Consider the following 18,655-nt stretch of genomic DNA (forward strand, 5'->3'; position numbering starts at 1 on the left):
TATTTTCAGAAATTTGTTTAATCTATTTTGTACAAAGTTGGATCATACTGACTGACAGGCAGCAGACCCGCTGTCACGGCGGTTAGTCAAAGCTCAGTTTGGTGATCAATAAATTAACTGATTGCGGAGTATCCATGGCATACAGAAAACGGCAAGGCTTACTTTTATTGGTCAACAGTTAAACAGAACTAACCACCAACTTTTGTTATCATTTCACTTACATGTGTTGAAAGCTATACCATCATACTGGTAGAGTGTTTGGTTCATACTGACATACATTACATTCAAGTCTCTGCAAGAACATTCATGGCCCAAACAAACTCGGTTTGCCTAGTTTGTCAAAAAAAGTGTTGCCTGGATTAGAGAAAGTCGACTTTCTCGTGTCCATAGAGTGACGAGCTGATAAGCAGGAGGCGAGTGGAAGGAATGAGGACACGTGTATGAGAGAAGTGAGATGCACCAAGGCCCAGTGTGTAAATGTTCATACACAGTTTAAACATTTACATGTGTTGATTATTCCACAACTTATAAGCATTAGATCTATCAGGAAGCGTCTTGTGTAAATATGTCCTCTATATTTTGTTTTACAGTCAGATCTGGAAATTGTACATTATTTTCCACCAACAAGATTAATTTTTATATGTGCCATGTGACATGAAAAATTAGGATTGGGACTTCAATAAAACCCATCCACTTCATTTATTAACAGTCCTACGTGTCTGTTTTCAGAAAGAAATGCAAAAGTAAGAAAACCTGACATCCAATAAAGTTATTTACAAAATGTTAGCACTGTGAGCGTCTATGACATTTCTGGGGATCATGAAGGTTACATGCAATTTTGCGTAAAAGACAGCTGCATTTAACAACTAACATAACATACAATCAACAAAACATACACCAACCTATATAATAGATACTAACTTTCAACCTTATATGAAATTCCACTGGGGTAAAAATATAAAATGTAGGCCTACTTTATATAATTCACAGTATTAGTGGCCTTCCAATCATGACTTGTGTGTTCTGATATGTACCCATGGATGTGATGACAACAGAGATAATAAGTAAGGGCTTTTTTTTTTTTTTTTAGCAGGAAACGTATATACAGTAAAATCATACACTTAACTTTTAATATGATACGTCAAAGTAAAACGCTGAATTTCAGCTCACACTTTAACTAAAAGAGGCAAAAATTTGATTACAAAAATTTGGCAAAAAGAATGATAATGCAACAAGAACAAATATTCACAATGGGAAGTCGAACACTGACAGAGAGCTCTGTTAAACTCTCTCTGGTTGAGAACCGACCTGAAAAAAAAAATGTAACAAATCTTGGACCTCCTCCAATTCAGAGCCGAGTTTCGTTGGGCGTCCCTAAACAATACGCAACCAAAATATGATACATTATCAAACTGTTTAGACAGAAGCACAGATCTTCCAGTAAGGAAAACACATTGATTTTTAACATGTTGGATTTATCCAGAGCATACATCTCACACACACACACACACACACACACACACACACACTTTTAGTTTCACAATCCCACTTCAGGGGCCGATTGTTATTTTGAAGAACTGAATCAAACCCTACTTTGCTGACTAAGTACACATTTGCAGCTACATTGTGTGAGCCTGCGAGCTGACTGGTATTATTTATGTCAGTCATTTGGCTGTGTGCACCGAGCAACAGAACAGTAAAGGAAAAATACCACATATTGGCGTCTTATTACAATGATATTCAGTCTCCGATCTACTTCTGTTACAGGATTGAAATAATCTCATCATAGAACTGCATTATGCTACATTATTTTTGATAGAGATCAGTGGTTTTCAAACTAAAGTACTGTGAGTTTGCATTGAGTCGTAGTCAATCCTGGTACACCCGTCTAATGCTGTCTTTTTAAAGCCACAATGTGTGAAAATGTATGACTGCAGCCCAGTAACCGTGGGAACTGTGTCCATATTGATTGAGTTTGCTCTACAGGGTTTCTGTCATATGTCAGTACTCAGTGCAGGTGCAGGAAGTACATGACATCTAACTTTTTACTAAATGTGACCACAATCTTTCTCTAACCTTTCCATACCATAGTTACCATGATGAGATACTGAAGAAGCAAGAATTTGAAGTATGTTGTCATTAAATATATTTAAAAAAAAAAATACTTTAACATAGCACAGTCTCTGTGCTGTGTTTCAGTCAGACGGCTGCCGACATGCTCAGAAGTTCTGCACCTACATGAGAACAAACATCCAGGCGGGAGCCGTCTGTGTTCCTGATTCACACAGTAAACAAACCTGCCATCATCACCCCACCATCAATCCCATTTAACACTTTTGCCATATGCTCAGAATACAATTGTAGAATAACACATTGTGAATGAAATGCTTCACACTCGCACTGTCAGCCTGCGGTTTAGTGCCTCTGGAGGAAGGAAGCAGAGGGCAGTGGAGAAAGCTACAAATAAATTGCACTAAATGTCTGAAATCAAAGGTTGACGAAGTTGAACAGACGGACAGCTGTTCCATCGACAAACAGTCGACAGACGACTCTGCTGACACCGTGACACCCATACACTGTGTCTGTTCTTGAGCTTATTACCATGACAACTAAAGTGAATCTACCAACACTGGCTGTGATTTTCACAAGGTCATTTCAAATAAAAAAACAAATAAAACTTCAATCTTGTAACAGTCTTACATAATGAGTGAACAGGGGTTAGAGGCGGAGGTCAAGAGGTCGAGGCCGACAATGAAAATCTCAAACACCTGTAAATGACGACGTATCGATGTTCCATCAGATAAAACTCAACACAACGGTTTAAATATTGGCAGTGACTGAGATTAAAATTCAACCAGAATCACAGCTGTTAAAAAGATATTTGAGATTAGGCCTGTCACAATAATTACATCATCAACTTATCAAACTAGATACGGACATGACCTTTATCGGTTTTGCTCTTTGTGTTTATATGCATGTTTGTTGAGAACATCTTAGCTAACATGATGCCAGAATAAACAGCATCGTTTACTGTGTGGTCTGTCTACTGGTTCAGCAGGTTGTTTCCAGAAGGTTTCAGCGTTTTGATTAATCCAGTTTTTGCGAACCACAACTGTGGAAAACCGCAGTATGTAGTGTACATGAAACAGGCAATAAACCGCTTGTTTTTATTGTTTCATTTAGCAAGCTATGACAATAAAACGTTAAACTCTGGGGGAACATTACTGAGTTGTTTCATTTTGTTTTTGAGAAACTTTGCATCCCCACTAACCTGGAAAAAGTTGTAAACAGTAGTGAGTGAACGCTGAACGTCGTTCCTGTTCAACAAGTGCTGCTTTATGAGTAACGTCCGGTCCCCAGAGGAATCCTGGCTAATACTACCACCTACTGACATAGACCAGCAGAAAGCACCAACAATACTAATGCGGTGGTTGTAAATTTGAATGTTTTCTTTTTTTTAAGACAAACAGAGAAGGACTTGTGTATATTTAACTCATAAAATTCCCTTTTTTTGCGTGAGCATCACGCTCGCCCCGACAAATAAAAACGGCTCCTGACGTTTCTAGAAACCCAAAACTCTTCGCTAGTGAACGTTTGCTGGGGGTGTGTGGGCTGTTTGTGTAGGATGCAGGTATGTGAAGACGGTGAAGGTCCTGGCACCTCTCAAACAGGTATGTATGGTATTTGAACTGCTATTACCATGTTAACTGCAACTGTGGCATAAAACGGTCTTCAAATGACAATAATATCTTTTATCACAATTATTTCGGGGACAATACATCGTCCAACAAAAGTCATTATTGAGATTTTGTTAAAAGAAAGCCGAGACTCACCGGCTGTGTCAGAAATCACTCGTTCACTCCTCCCTATATATAAAACACCCGATCATTTATTCTATAGTGAGCAGTAAGTTGAGATTTCAGACACGTATTGTTTTGCATCTATGAAACGTGCTACACTGCACTGTGGGATTGTTAGCACATAGTAGTGAACATGCCATGGACACCACCTTCATCATTCGGTTGTAGAAAGTTTGAGGACATTATATTGTGGATACATTTACACACTCAGAATTCAGACACTCAAATAAAATGGCATAAGGTAGATATAGTGCACTATTTACTAAATAGGGAGTGATTTCGGACACAGCAAATAATGTTGAGAGTGACCAAATATGAGCCGGTAAAATAGGCTCTAAAAAGGGTTCATCTTTACAGACAAGGAAACTCTTAAAATTCTTGGGGAAGTAGGATAATAAGATGACAGAAACAGAGAAACAAATGGTAAGTCTACTACGGTCTGTGCCTTTCTATAACATACAGAACACTTTCTGATTGGTTTAATCCAATCAATCTATAATGTACCTGAAAAACTGAAAGTTTTCACCAAAAATGAACCACTTTGACAATAAAGTACAGCTCCCACTGGGAGTAACTTGTCAGCTTTAAGCATGTTTTCTGTAGTAACTCTGCTTTTCAACTGGAGTTAAGAGCATCATGGGAGTCAACAAATGTGTTTCAATGAACTAACATACCAGAAATAACAAACTTGTCTTTAGATTTAATGCACATGAGATCAGCATTCTCCTCCCTTGAAGAAAATGAACAGTTTCATATTCAAAATTATGTCAACCTTTAATGCATTGCCTACTTTTTGCTGACACAGTTCCCAATCACCTCGCATGCTACGCTTAGGGGGTGACAACTAGATATCCTCCGGTCTTCGCTCTCCAGGAATCAACGGGCTGGCTGGAAATTCTTGAGTTTTCTTTTAGGCACGCACTTCAGGCACCTCAAATGACACCACCACATCTCACTCTATTCCCCGCGAGGGAAGCACAGCAGTGTTCCTTCCGAATGCTATCACCTGGACAGTGTATCTAAGAGACACAGTCTTTGCTACTTCCTGGGGGAGCCCCTCCGCTTGTGACCAAATTACGGAGCAGTTTGCGCCGACCTGCCTGGTAGTCCTCCTCGTCTACGTTGACCAACAGTTTTATAGCCTCATGGCCCACAGCCTGTTTTAGGGAATCTGTGATGAAGACCCCTTTAAGGGCCTCTAGCAATGATCCGTTGATGTAGTCCCTCCAGAAGGCATCCAAGTAGGTAAGCTCAGAGAATTTGATGTCACAGATGATGGAGCCCAAATCTCGGGATTTGAGGATAGTGTTGGCCTGGTTGAACCGCTCAAACTGCCGCTCCACTGCCTCTTGCTTGTTGGAGAAGACATTGCCCTGAAGTGCAGATTCATGCTGGCAGTATTCAGCACGAACCCGAAGGCGAATATCTGAGGAGGAGAGCACAAGGTAAGAGTCAGAAGTATCGAGTCAAAACAGAGTGAACAAGAGAGCAGGACTGAGACAAATGACCTCCTCATTTACATTTAGAAATGACAACATCCCAATAACAGCTTGCCTGGAGTATGCTCGAAATGAACTAGTTCATTCTACCTGTTCTCCAACCAGGTCTCCAGGTAAAAGCATCTGTAGCTGTCTCTGTGTGTGTGTGTGTGTTGGGGGGGGGGGGGGGGGGGGGGGTAGCTCTGCTAAACTCTCTCTGATTGAGAGACAACTGAAAAAAATCTGCTCTAACAAATCTTGGACGTCCTCCAATTCAGAGGTGGTTTCGTCGGGCGTCTCTAAACAATATGCAACCAAACTATGATACATTATCAAACCACTGAGACAGAAGCAGATACCTTCCAGTCAGGATTTATCCACAGAATACATCACACACACCTCGTACACATGAACACACAGTTCTTTTTAGTTTCTCAATTAATCATTGAGAAATGGGTTTCACATGATCCAGCATCCCTCATCGCCTCAAGGTCCAATTATTTGTTATTTCTGGTGGATTACTTTGTTGGGAAACATGTCGGGAACTGAAGACGACATGGCCTGCTCTCAGGTTAGCGACGTCTTTCAACGAAAAGACACAACAGTGTTATTGCCCAGAATGTTGGAGACGATTAGTTCTCTAATAGAGCAGAAATCTGCTGCAGTCCCCACTGAATAGACTGAGTAAACACATTGGAGACAACACCAAAAGAATAACTGACAGAGAGAGAGAGAGCTGCATCTCTGTGGGTGAAGACTGCAGGCCTGTGTGGAGCCACTTAACTTGAGCAAAGAGCTAAACCCTTAACCGCACGAGCCAAGGACAGTTAGAATAGAAGCTGCAGAGACAACATACAAGTCATCAGTCTTAAAGAAGGTGAAGAAGGGAGATAGGCAATCAGGTTTTTTGACACCTGGCTTCCAGACATGCTAGTATCGGACACCAAACAAGGAACTGTTAAGACTGACGGGACACACAGAGTCCTCAGCCTGCACAAGAAAAACTATAAAAAGGCCAGCTAACGTACAAGGGCAACAAGATTCACATCCACCAGGACTCATCGGTCCAGCTGAGGGAGGCTAGATGTCAGTTCAACAGGACATGAACAGCTGATCTGAAAAGGTTCCAGATGTACTACTGGGACAGCTTGTGTTTCTGTTTCGACGGTGAGGAACACACCTTCAAAAGTCCTCGACAAGTGGACGACTTTCTGAACAGGAATGTGTTGATTGACTGCTGATTATAAGGAATAAATGAACTGGTTTATATTGCACATACAGCATGAACCAAGTGGAGGAGTAACAAACAAAAATTGAGCTGTGTGTGTGTGTGTTTGACGATGCACTCCAAGAGACTATTTTGGACATTTTCATTGACCTAACTCTCTAATTCTCCTAACTTTGTGCTACATTGTACATTTCTCTGAGAACTTCAGCACAAAGATGTTGGGATATGTAGCCCGACCTAACGCAGCTCTGTCAATGGAACCACATTCCCGCACTTACCCAGTGGAATTTACTGTGCGAGGAACTGAGGCTTAAAGTTTTACTGCCGTTATTGGTCTGTGTGTATTAATCACTCTCTCTCTGGGGTGAAGGGACATGCAGCGGTGTGACTCACTGACATGTTTTAACAGGACAACAGACGTCCAGAGCAGAAGAATAAGATATCAGACTCTAGATACACACAATAATTATAATTATACAACACATAAATAATAACCTAATTTCAGTTCTGCTCAAACTCAACACACACCAAACCTCCAGCTACAGATCAATAAGCAATATATATATATATATTTTAATTTTTATTGCATTTGTTCAATATATGACAGAATGTATCAGAAACATAGGAGATTAACCTTAATAAATGAAATGCGCTATGATGGGATGCTCTGTCATCATGTATTTTGCCACAAAAACAAGATAAATTATACAACTCAACACGTTACATCACCACTGTCACAAGCCTAAATTACACAACAGGTAGTTCCGACCAAGCGATCTGATTGGTCAACTAGATATTTAGAATGTGTTCAAATCAGCATGACAGCACACCTCGCCGTGCTCAAATGAAAAAAAGCCTCATCACTAAAAATATCACTCCGCCATTCATTAGAACTACAGACTGTGACATCACGCTAACAACAACAGTCACTTCTGGGTAGACGACTGGTGGTTGATTTGAATTGCAGAAATATGTGAACTTGGCAAACTTGTTTTATTCTGTTGTCATTTTCAGCTGTAACTGTAACGTTTGAAGATATACAGTTAAACACGGTGGTCCGACCTATCTGACGTCTCTGCTGGCTTTATTTAATGTTCTGTGTCTGTGATTTGTTTTGTTTTGTGGAGGATCTGCGGTGAAAACCCGGAGTGGAGTTTTGAGTTGTCTTTCTTTTATGTTTGTGAAAGTGGATTGAACTGAACTGATTAGGGGTTGTGGGGAAAACAAAACGGATCCTTTACCGGGTGATTGAACTCTGAGACTGAGACGAGTTACACACACACACACACACACAGAAAAACCTGAACCCTTCTTCACTCTTCATCATTATCTGGCTCCCCCACACACAGCTAAACTTAACCATTTTCCCTTCAGTTGAGAGTTTATCTCAGCTTCCACTCCAGCATCCTCCATCAGCTGTGCTGTTGCTACGGCGATACTAGCTTAAAAACGTCTGTAAAGTTTGCAGACAAAGTAGCTAAATCTGTCCATGGAAAAAATATTTTTTCTCAGTGGATATTTTAGTTACTACGAGATTAAGCTAGCAAAGCAGTTTTATGTTTATATGTGTTGTATTTATTCATTTATCTGAAGTTGTCTGGCTGAGTCAGCAGGGACTAGAAATCGTCTCTGTTGCTAGGTCATTACTAAGGGTCGGTCTACTTGCTGGAGTAGTTAACTAGGTTTTATTACATTGGATTATACTGACATGAGTGATTGTTTACCAGGTGTTAGTCATACCCCATGTATTCCCATGGAAACGGAGGAGCGAACTGCCTCACAATATGAATACATTTTGTTTATATCTTTTATTTTGTTGGTAAATGTTGTATAATCACAATATTACACTCGAGGGTGTGATTTACCTTATTGTTGGCAAGCCCCTTGTTCTGTAAGCATCACTGAATATTACAACATATTACACGAGAGCACACCCTCTTGTGTAATATTGCTTAAGTAAGATGAGTTCATTGTTGTTTTGGTTCTGCACATCAGATTGTTGACAAAAGGAGAAATATAAGTATTGCCAGCCTTGTCCTTTAAGTGCAGGTTCATAACAAACAGTTTTTTGCCATCATATTCTTTAAGATCAGACAAAATGATCTCTCTCTCTGTTGTTTTTGTTTACCACATGTTTGCTTCTCTCTGCAGTCAGCTGAGGAATGACTTCTCTTCCGTTTGCGGTTGGATACGGGAGTCGCTGGCTTTGTTCGGGGCGGGCCAACATGGGGTCCTGACGGAGAGCAGCAGATGACTGGCTGAGGACCTGGAGTGTGACATTTAAAATGTTAATCAAGCTTCTGCATCACAGCACACAATACTTTACAATTAGCTACTTATGAGAATGTCCCATTAGCTGATATATTACTCATCTTACTGTTGATGTTTGAAGAGACACACACAAACACCCACCTGTCCTCCTGTGAGGCGCTGCGTCCCTGCTCTGTACTGCTCCTCTTGGTGAAATGTAGCGCACTGACGTCTCCTCCAGATACTTGTCAACGGGGTCTGGGCACACTGAAAATGACAGTTGATGTCTGACGTTATTTTGAATCTCAGTTGCAATCATCACATTCAAACTAGTGGATTACATCACACAGCAGACAGAGACGACGCAGACCTTCCCATTCCCTTCAATGTGTCTAAACTGTTGACTGGTACTGTACACACCTACATGTTTATGTTTGTGTGTGTTTATATCAGTTATTTTCAGTCAAATAGGACACAGAGCCAAAATAGCAGCCATGTAAAATAACAGATACAATATTAAAGTGCCAGTTTCAGCTTTAATTGGAGTCGGTTTACATCAGTATAGACAGAACTGTGTGAGAGATACAGACACAGACTTGTGAACAAACAACGTCCAAAGTTTAGAGGATCAAAGGTAATTGGACAGACACACATGAAGTCAAACACAATCATCATATTTAATATTAAGTGTAAAATCCTTTGCAGTCAAGGACTGTCTGAAGTCTTGGACTCTTAGACATCAGGAGACACTTTGTATCTTCTCTGGTGATGTTCTCCCAGACCTTCACTGCAGACTCCTTCAGTTCTTGTTGTGGACTCTCTGCCTTTGGTCTGGTTGAGATCAGCTGATTGACTGGAGGCCAGTGGAGGATGTTCCACCTCTTTGGTTTCTTCCTGCTGAATGATGAAATGTGCTCCAGTCAGTTTGGATGCATGTGTAAATTCATCCTGTTGCTTCTGTCAGCAGTGAGCCGTACATGTCTTTACTATAACACAGGCATGTTTGACAGATGAGCTGCTCTACTTTGACTCATCACTTGTTCCTTTTTCTTCTTTCCATCTTTTTGATGAGGGATGGGTATTGTTAGGAGTATTCAACACCAGTATCTATTGTTCTCTATGATTTTGTAAAACAGAGACAAGACGATGTTTAAACTGTAATTCTTTTTTTTCTTCTTTTGGCAGAAACTGTTTAATTTTTAACAATATTCAAACAGAGTAAAAACATGTAAACAGGTGAAAGTTAGTCAATTCTTTCTTCAGCTTCAGAGAGTTTTTGTTGAGGTCTTCAGCGAGTTGACTCTGTTCTCTGCACTGATCACGTCTCCAGCTGGAGACAAAACTGAATCTGCTGAGGAGGCCTGAATGCAGAGGGAGGTGTTAGAGGGTCGTTGAGATGGAGACCTCTGTAGACTGATAGTACCATGTTTATATGTTCACTGATGGCTGGTCAAGTGTCAGGAGGTAGGATCCTCCTCTTCCTCCTCAGCTCTCTATCTTCTTCTGCAAACAGTTCCTCGAGTGCAGAGAGGTTTTCATGGAAGCTGGAAGATGACACTGAGATATTATTGTAATCAAGCTATGCATCCTTTTGTGTTACAGAATTTAAGAACATTGGTATCAAAATATTTATTCAGACCAAATCATCACATGTACCCGTCTCTCCTCATGAAAGCAGCCTGGATGTCTAGATACCAGTCAAAACCTCTTCCCACTATGAGAAGGGTTCTGGTGTCACATCCAACACATCAGAATGGTTGAGAAGACTGACATATGGGCACTACTGTAAATATTATTAATGTTCTGTTTAAACTAGAATTATATTGAGGTTAACAGAGAAGTTTTCTTTCTTACCAAGGACACGCTGCTTCTCCTGGAACAGTCTTGACAACGGATGATTTCATCCTGGATCCTTGCTGTCCAAGGTTGATTGGCTGCACTATGCATGAGACTGCAGCTTCTCGCTCCTTCCTTGTTAACATTGATTTTGATTCAATCTTAATTAACTTTATTCTATTTTTATTTCTATTGATTGCTGGACATTAGGACTCATAATTTGAGGGGTTTGAGGTATTTGTCACGTTTATGAATCTATATCTTGGTGTTAATCTAACGTCGTCTTGTGTAGGCGGCTAAAGTGAATGTGCATGTATCTGCTGAGATTTGATTCATTGATCTTCATTCATCTTTAATAACATAGTAGGGTTATATTATGGTTATATTATGGTCTTTGACTGTTTCCAGTCTTATAGCAGGACAGACTCAGGAGGATTAGTATCACAACTGGACTTGGTTGTGGCACATCAGTTCTATAGCGCCCCCTGATTACTTTTAGCATAGAAGTAATTAGGGGTGTAACTTGATATCTGAAATGATCTTGGGTTTGGAAAAAATGGTTCAAGGGCGCCCCCTAGAAAATTTCAAAGTCAAAGCCCCCACCTTCAAATGTGACATATATGTATGAAATTTGGTGGGCACATGTAACATGTTGAGACTTGAAAAAAGCCTCTTGGAGCCACAGCTTCAATACAACAGGAAGTCAGACACTACTTTGCATTTTGTTTTGCAAAATGAAGCCATTGACAGGATTGTACTTTAACAAACTCCTCCTAGAGATTTAACCCGAGCGACTTCTAATTTGGTAGGAAACATCTAAAGACCTTTGCAATACAAAATTACAAAGCCTTTTCATTTTCATGGAACTCCCTTGGTGTAGCACGGACAGTCAATTTTGCTCAAAACATGTTTGGGGCATTAAACAGGAAGTTGCTGTAACTCCACCTGACATTATCCAATCTGTCCTACATTGCTCATATTTGATAAGAGTCTGAACACATCTGCATATCAATATTGACTCATAGTCAAAGTGCCACCTACTTTATATAAATAAAGATATTATTATTATTATTATTACTGACAACAGGAAGTCAGCCTTCCGTGACAAACATCATCCGATTTACATGAAATTTACATCAACACATGATATACAGCAACAAGACGTAGGTGCCCTCTGGTAAATGTATTGCTGTGTTAATATTTATGTAGTTTTGTCTACCGGCAACAGGAAGTGAGGCCTAAATTACACATAGTTCATCGAATAAAATACGCAATTTCCAATATTTCATCTCCAGCTCCACATACTGCACACAGGAAATAATATTTTACCCATTCACACAATGTCCAATAATCATGAAAATTAAGAGCCGAACTCTAGTAGTGATACCACGACAGCTGCTCCCTCTGACACATGCGATGTGTGAGGGCCCGTTCATCACTGCTTGCAGCTTTAAGTATTATTATTCTAGTGCGCCGCTGCATTTTTGAGGAGCTCTGACAGTTCTGTTGTGACTGGGCTCAGATGAGGCCAGCGGGCTCCACAGTGCCCCCGAAACGCATTTCATTTAAATGAGCGTGTGTAGTTGAGCAAATGCAGAGAGCGAGTGGCAGAGAGGTGACGGTGAATGTAAGCAGAGCAGAAGAAAAGGTCAGCAGTGAGTTGTAGACATTTGGTAGGCAGATGTACCATCAGTCATAAAGTTTCTCATGCTTGATGAGAGTCCAGGAAGTGACAGTTATATCCTCCAATACTCATGAAAACCATGTCAGTTGCCTTCTGGTAAATGTATTGCAGCTCTTCACGTGTGGTGCACCCCGACGTGCACAAAGGTGCGAGGGCCCGATCATCGCTACTCACAGTTTCAATTATTATTATTATTCTAGTACAGTGTTGCATTTTTGAGGGGCTGAGACTCACGAACACTGGCACACACATCAGAACTGGTAAAACTGCAAATATCTGTAGTGACTGAGCTCAGGTGTGGTCAACCAGATCCATAGTGACCCCAAACACAACGCCATCAATCTAAATGAAACAACAAACAGCTGCTAGGTCAGGTGTCCATATGAACACTGCAATCATTCCTCCCCTTCAAAGGTGATTTAAAAGTTCATCTGAACTCTCATATGAGTCTCCAGCAGTCTGAGTTAGTCATATCAGGCGGATATCTGACACATTTACAGTCTTTTTAGCATCAGATTCCCTCTTTGTGTTTCCTCGGACAAGTATAGTAACAAAAAGAGGAACTCTGGCACTACAAAGACTGTAATGTTGACAGATATCTACTTGATTTGACTCATTTGGACGCTGAAATTTCAATTTTAGCTTCAGATAAACTTTTATATATATATTTGCACAGGAGGAGGACTGTGCATCACTTACATTGTAAGTGCATTATAAAGTGACCTGCATTAGATTACATAGATGTTTGGTGAGTGTATAACTGTGATATTTCACATATGTTATCATGTGCTCAGTGTTTATTCTGGATGTCAGAAATCTTTCCTTCTAGTTTTTACGTCGCTGTCTAAAAACATTCTGTTGTCATCAATAGTCTTTTGTGCTTCACACAGAAATCAGTCCACAGTTTGTTCCTGCAGCCGAGACGGTCGGGGAAGGTTTCATTTTTTAAGTTGCGTTACAACTCGTTCACTCAATGGCAATAAAAAACAATGAGTACATGTACGTTGTTTCACAGCTCTTACATATAGAACCTTTAACGCTGTATCCTAGTGGACGTGCAGAATACACACACTAGGGTCGGGCTGATGGGTCGGACCGTTGTCCATCATCCACCCATCAGCCTCTACCATTGTAACATCAGGATTTAAAAGGAACATTTCAGTCATGGTCTCGTGTTGTCCCTCCTCCAGTTTGTGTTCATGACACAAAACTAACTGTGCAGGTGAGGGTCAGAGGGCAACAACAGACTACAGACTGGAGGTAATTACACATCAGTATTAACTGTTTACTGAGACTTTCTCAGTGTTTAGAGAATCAGTTTTCATGTGGCTCGTACATTCTGCTGAGAGTCTGATGATATAACGTTGTTTAATATTGAATGGGACTGGCTGTGCACTGTGATGTTGCTGAATGTTAGTGACTGAGGATAAAACAGAACTTTTAGAGTGACCTATTTACTCAATCATAATATTTATAGAGGTATAAGGATCATATTTTTGGTCTAATATAAGTGTGTTGTTATCCTGTAATCATACAACATTTTATCATATTTAATATGCCTTCGATACAATTCAGTCACATGCTGCCATCATAATGTAAAAGCAGCTAAAAGAGATTCTCTGACTGACTTTCTTCTGTTAACGTTTCCTCCCAAACAACACGCCAGACACTGAGGTCACAACATGCAGCAGCATAATGGAAGCTGTTGCTGTCTTGATATCCAACCTTTTTACTCTGACAGTGGAATAAACGTTGAAAAACTATGAATGTTATTTGTGTAGTATACCTATTAGTGTGTAATATATATATATATGTGGTATATTTTTGATCATACAGTCATATTTAATATCTCCTGTTATCCTCTCTAGTCTCTTGGCTTTTGAGTGCTTTGGGTCAATGAAGCTCCTGAATAATACAAGTATGAACCTCATTATACTGGTCTGCAAGTTTAGTTAAACATGTATTGAACTTCTGCTGTGGACACACTGATGACACTGCTCTACTCACCGGCCTGTCGTTTCCTGAGTGTGACATAAGGTAACAGGTCATGGCGGGTGATAATCCTCAGAAGCTGGAGCACATGTCGGAAGTTGGTCTCATCACAGCGACCCTGGCGCTCTAAGGCCAGCAGGAAATCCCTTCCACTCCTGATGCCACCGCGCTCATATTCATCGATCACGTCGACAAACAGAAACGACAGTACCCTGACGTCTCTATGCGTTAGCTGGGCTCCGACTATATCAAACATGCGGTGGAGTGAGTACAGCCCGTGGGAGTTGTCCACTGCTTCCTCAGGCCAGGGCTCGAAGCCTCCATCTCTTCTGGACAAGCTGGAGTTGGGGCAGGAGGAAGAAACGTTCCTGTTGGTCACCGCCCCGCTGGTTGTAGCCACACCGGAGCAGCCAGGCCTGCCTGTCAGAGCTCTGTGCTCCAGAGGACCAGCGGCTGCACTGTGCTGACTTGAGTCCAGCTGATTAGCCTGAATGTGAGGCCGGGCCTGATGAGAAGAGTTGTGGGCAAGCTGGGGAGGAATAGCAGCATTGGGGAGCTGAGGCTGCTGTGATGTCATCTCAGGGCCCGATGATGAGAAGGGATGCTTGAATCCCTGCAACTCCTGCTGTCTTCCTCTGCTCCAACTGACGAGCTATCAGGGAGTGAGAGGATTAATGTACAATCATCTTAGACCAAGTTTACCATCATCATTAATCAATAACCAACTACATAGTGCAACTCCAAACATACGCAGGCTCTCCTGCAGACCACCTCTGCTTATGTCAAATTAATTAATTATACTTTGATGACATATATCATGCAAAGAAACAGAACAGCACCTCATCATAACACAGCAAAGACCACATATTTAATCAAGGACGCAACTGTTTGGACAAAGATGTCGTATTATATAGTGAGATTATATGAATGTGTGTCGGCCACTGTGGGCTTTGTTTCAAATCAATGAGCAGGACTGTTTTATGAGATTTTTGGATAAATGTTATCAAGTGTCTTGACTCTTGTCACAAAACGTTATATCAGTCTAATACAAATGTAAATCATATTCATAGGATTCAGCCTCTACAATCATAACTTATCTCCTTACAGTCTGCTGCAGCGTCAAATATGCAATCAGCCGTGCCGTACGCACACCTCAGTCTAAATGAATTAAGGTAGATCTAACACATTTAGAACGTATTTACACGTTTAGATTAGTTTGACACTTATGACACTGTTGGCTTCATATGATCCAAACTTTTAGAAATGATTCAAATGATCTGAACTGATGCTGAACTTTATGACCTTAAATATCAGTTAAACGAGGTCTGCAGCAACTTTAACTTCAACCTCAGATATGCTGACCTGAGATGTGTTCACGATCACACAACTAATCCCTCATTCACTACTACCTCTATAGACACACATGGGGTATAAAAGATATCTTTGGCCCTGCCGCATCGATTTAGATCTTTTTTTTTTTATTACTGTCCAACAACGTAAAGGAGTGTGATGCTAAATCAGTGGTGTATTCTTTAAATATACAAGAAGCCTGCTTCATGACTTGCTATCAGTCAGCAGAATATTATTTTCCCACCTGTATCCATGTAGTGCTGATGGTGCAGGATGAGAGTCACTGAAACTGTTACCTGTCTGTCTGTCTGTCTGTCTGTCTCAGTTCTTTTGTTGGGAAAGAAACCAGTGTGAGCTCAAACTGGATAGAAACATTTTCCCTTGGTCTGGACCAAATGAAGCAAACTAAAGATGTAAATGCACCCTAAAAACATAATTAAGATCTGGAGCTCAAAAGTTTCGACCCTTCTAAAACATCAGCTGAGCTAATGACAAAGCAAAAGCCTTTATGTTCCCTTGATCAACCATGGTGACTTGCACCTTCTCCTGCTTACACTGGTGTCTATTTTAGCTGGTTACAACACATGGTAAACCTTGCTTAAAGGCATAGCTGATATTTGTCAGTCTGTAATTCTGATAGTAAAAAGTCAAAATGTCTGCAATGAGAAGGCCTAAAGCTTCACTGTCTAACTGGCTCCATCAGCTGGCTTCACTTTATGAGAGACTGTTCAAAGATGACAGTCATTTGCTTATCAAACACAAACTGACTGAAGTAATTTCACAAACAAATTGCATGATGACAAAAAGACATTAACACTGAGGATACTGTCGCACTGGACTGGTTGAAAAAGTACTTGTACTGGTCAATTACACCAAATAACACACAAATCACTGAAAACATGAAGTAGAAGGTATGATATGCATGGAATTAGTATGAGATACCAGTCGGTCCATCACAATATACGTGTTTTTTCCTCTTTTTCAATGTCATACGTTATTCATGAAGCACATAGCACATAGGAAATCATCATGAATCACTAATGTTGTTATGAGGCCGTTGTACTACAATTATCTTAGCGCAAGCTAAGGCTACCGTTACCTTAGCTAACTGAAACAGTGTATTTGTAAGCACACGCTTTGTACGAACGGAGCTAACCTCGCACTTATATACCTTATAGGAGGACGTTTCTACCGCAGACCAAAAAAGACACACTTATTACATGTCACGCTATTTAGCAAGATAACAAGTTCACCGCTAGCTAACTGGGTAGCGTAACCAGGTAGCCCGCAAGCTAACGTTAAGTAAGTTACCTGGATAATAAATACTAAGCTAACTAACATCATGTTGATGAATCGTTTCTACTGTTACGCTAACGTTAAACATCAAGATGGGGAACTGGTCGTCGTTCCTTCTTATGGGATTTGCGACTAAATAGTAAAGAATTTACTACAGTAGCATAAATGTGCGCATGATTTTCGTCTTGGTTTGTTGTGACTGCTCATCGCTAATATCCACGTTAGCCAACGCTTGCTGTCAACGTTGACGTGACCCAAACTAATGTACATGAAGTACAAGTCAAGTATACCATTAAAACAATATATGTTTCCATTACCTTCTGTCTTTTGGATATTCCTCTGACTCTATCAAAGTTAGTGGGCAGCTAACGCTAAGTTAGCTTCCCAGCGTCTTCTAGCAGAGCAACGCTTCTTTCAGGATACAAAACACGATTCTGTTTAATGATTTGGACGACTATACGGTGAATATTCTATGTAAATGTTGCCAGTTTCTTGCTCTGCGGCACGGCGCCTTCGTTTAATGCTTTTGGTCCTCAAACAGACACCATAGGCCGTTTCGCAAATACCGCCATCTTGGATTTTGAGGAGCGAATGACGTATGTATCGCGATGCATTGTGGGATGGTTTGGGAACATCTTCTCATGATTGTATTCTTCTTCTTCTTCTTCTTCTTCTTCTTCTTCTTCTTCTTCTTCTTCTTCTTCTTCTGGTATCATGGCGGGTTGCAACAGTTCTTATAAAATGCATACCGCCACCTACTGTACCGGAGTGTGTAATATGAGACATTATCCCTGGACTACTTTGCATCATTATGTAAATAAATAATTCTTAAATGATAGTTGTAATTAAAAAAAATCCTCACTACATTTAATGGTATAATCTTATCTACTTCAAATAATCCACAATGTCTTTCTCTGTGTCCTGTACCTCACCTCCTAGGGCCGGCTCTAGCCATTTTGGTGCCCTAGGTGAGATAAGGATTTGGTGCCCCCCCCCAACCAAATTACCCACCAGTACTGCCTCGTCACCACCTGCTCATTCTACGGTAAAAATATGGACAACAAACATCAGACACCACAATGGTTTCAAGACAAAAATAAATATTTTTATTTTTATAAATTAAAATGAATCCTCAAACAAACAAATCACGTATCAAAGAATGAATAAATGATTAAATATTACCAACTACCTGTGAGTAACATCCAAGACACTGAGACTTGGTCATTCATAGATTACAATCCACAGATTACACCTTCCATGATGTCATGTGCCTAAAATGTTCTGGACTGTTCTCATAAGTTTTGAGTATCTCACTACAGTTTTTCCAGTCATTAAGTCCATTACTGATTATTTTGTAGTTTTTTTTTGTGAGAACAGTTTGCAGCAGAAGCAGTAAAGACTTTTTTTGTTTTTTTTGAATATTCCACCCAGCTTCTCTTGATTTTCTCTCCATTCACTTCTGTAAAGTGGTGGTGATGAGAACTTCTCCCATCCTGTCATTTTGTAAATGTAGAGTCTTATTTTAGCTGATATGGCCTCTGCTGACTAACTCCATCCTCATCATATCAGACGGGATCTGTAGCTGCTGCCTTGATGGACTCACATACTTCAGGATCTGGTCCAGTTGATGGTGTCTGCAGGCTGTAGAGTAGCAGTGGATGTTGTGTCTGTTGTTGCTTCA

General features: G+C 40.5%; 1 protein-coding gene across 1 annotated transcript; it reads right to left on the reverse strand.

Moving 5' to 3' along the window:
- dedd (death effector domain containing) lies at window positions 1–17,603 on the reverse strand. The gene is made up of 5 exons (XM_042409125.1): window positions 17,292–17,603; window positions 14,344–14,980; window positions 8,979–9,083; window positions 8,695–8,832; window positions 1–5,286 (listed from the first exon to the last, which is right to left on the reverse strand). The coding sequence occupies exons 2-5, from the start codon at window positions 14,903–14,905 to the stop codon at window positions 4,880–4,882; spliced, it is 1,212 nt and encodes a 403-aa protein (XP_042265059.1). The 5' UTR covers window positions 14,906–14,980; window positions 17,292–17,603; the 3' UTR covers window positions 1–4,879.
- Window positions 17,604–18,655: the final 1,052 nt, after the last annotated feature.

This window comes from Thunnus maccoyii, chromosome 4 (assembly GCF_910596095.1).
Source record: "Thunnus maccoyii chromosome 4, fThuMac1.1, whole genome shotgun sequence".
Classification (NCBI taxonomy): Eukaryota; Metazoa; Chordata; class Actinopteri; order Scombriformes; family Scombridae; genus Thunnus; species Thunnus maccoyii.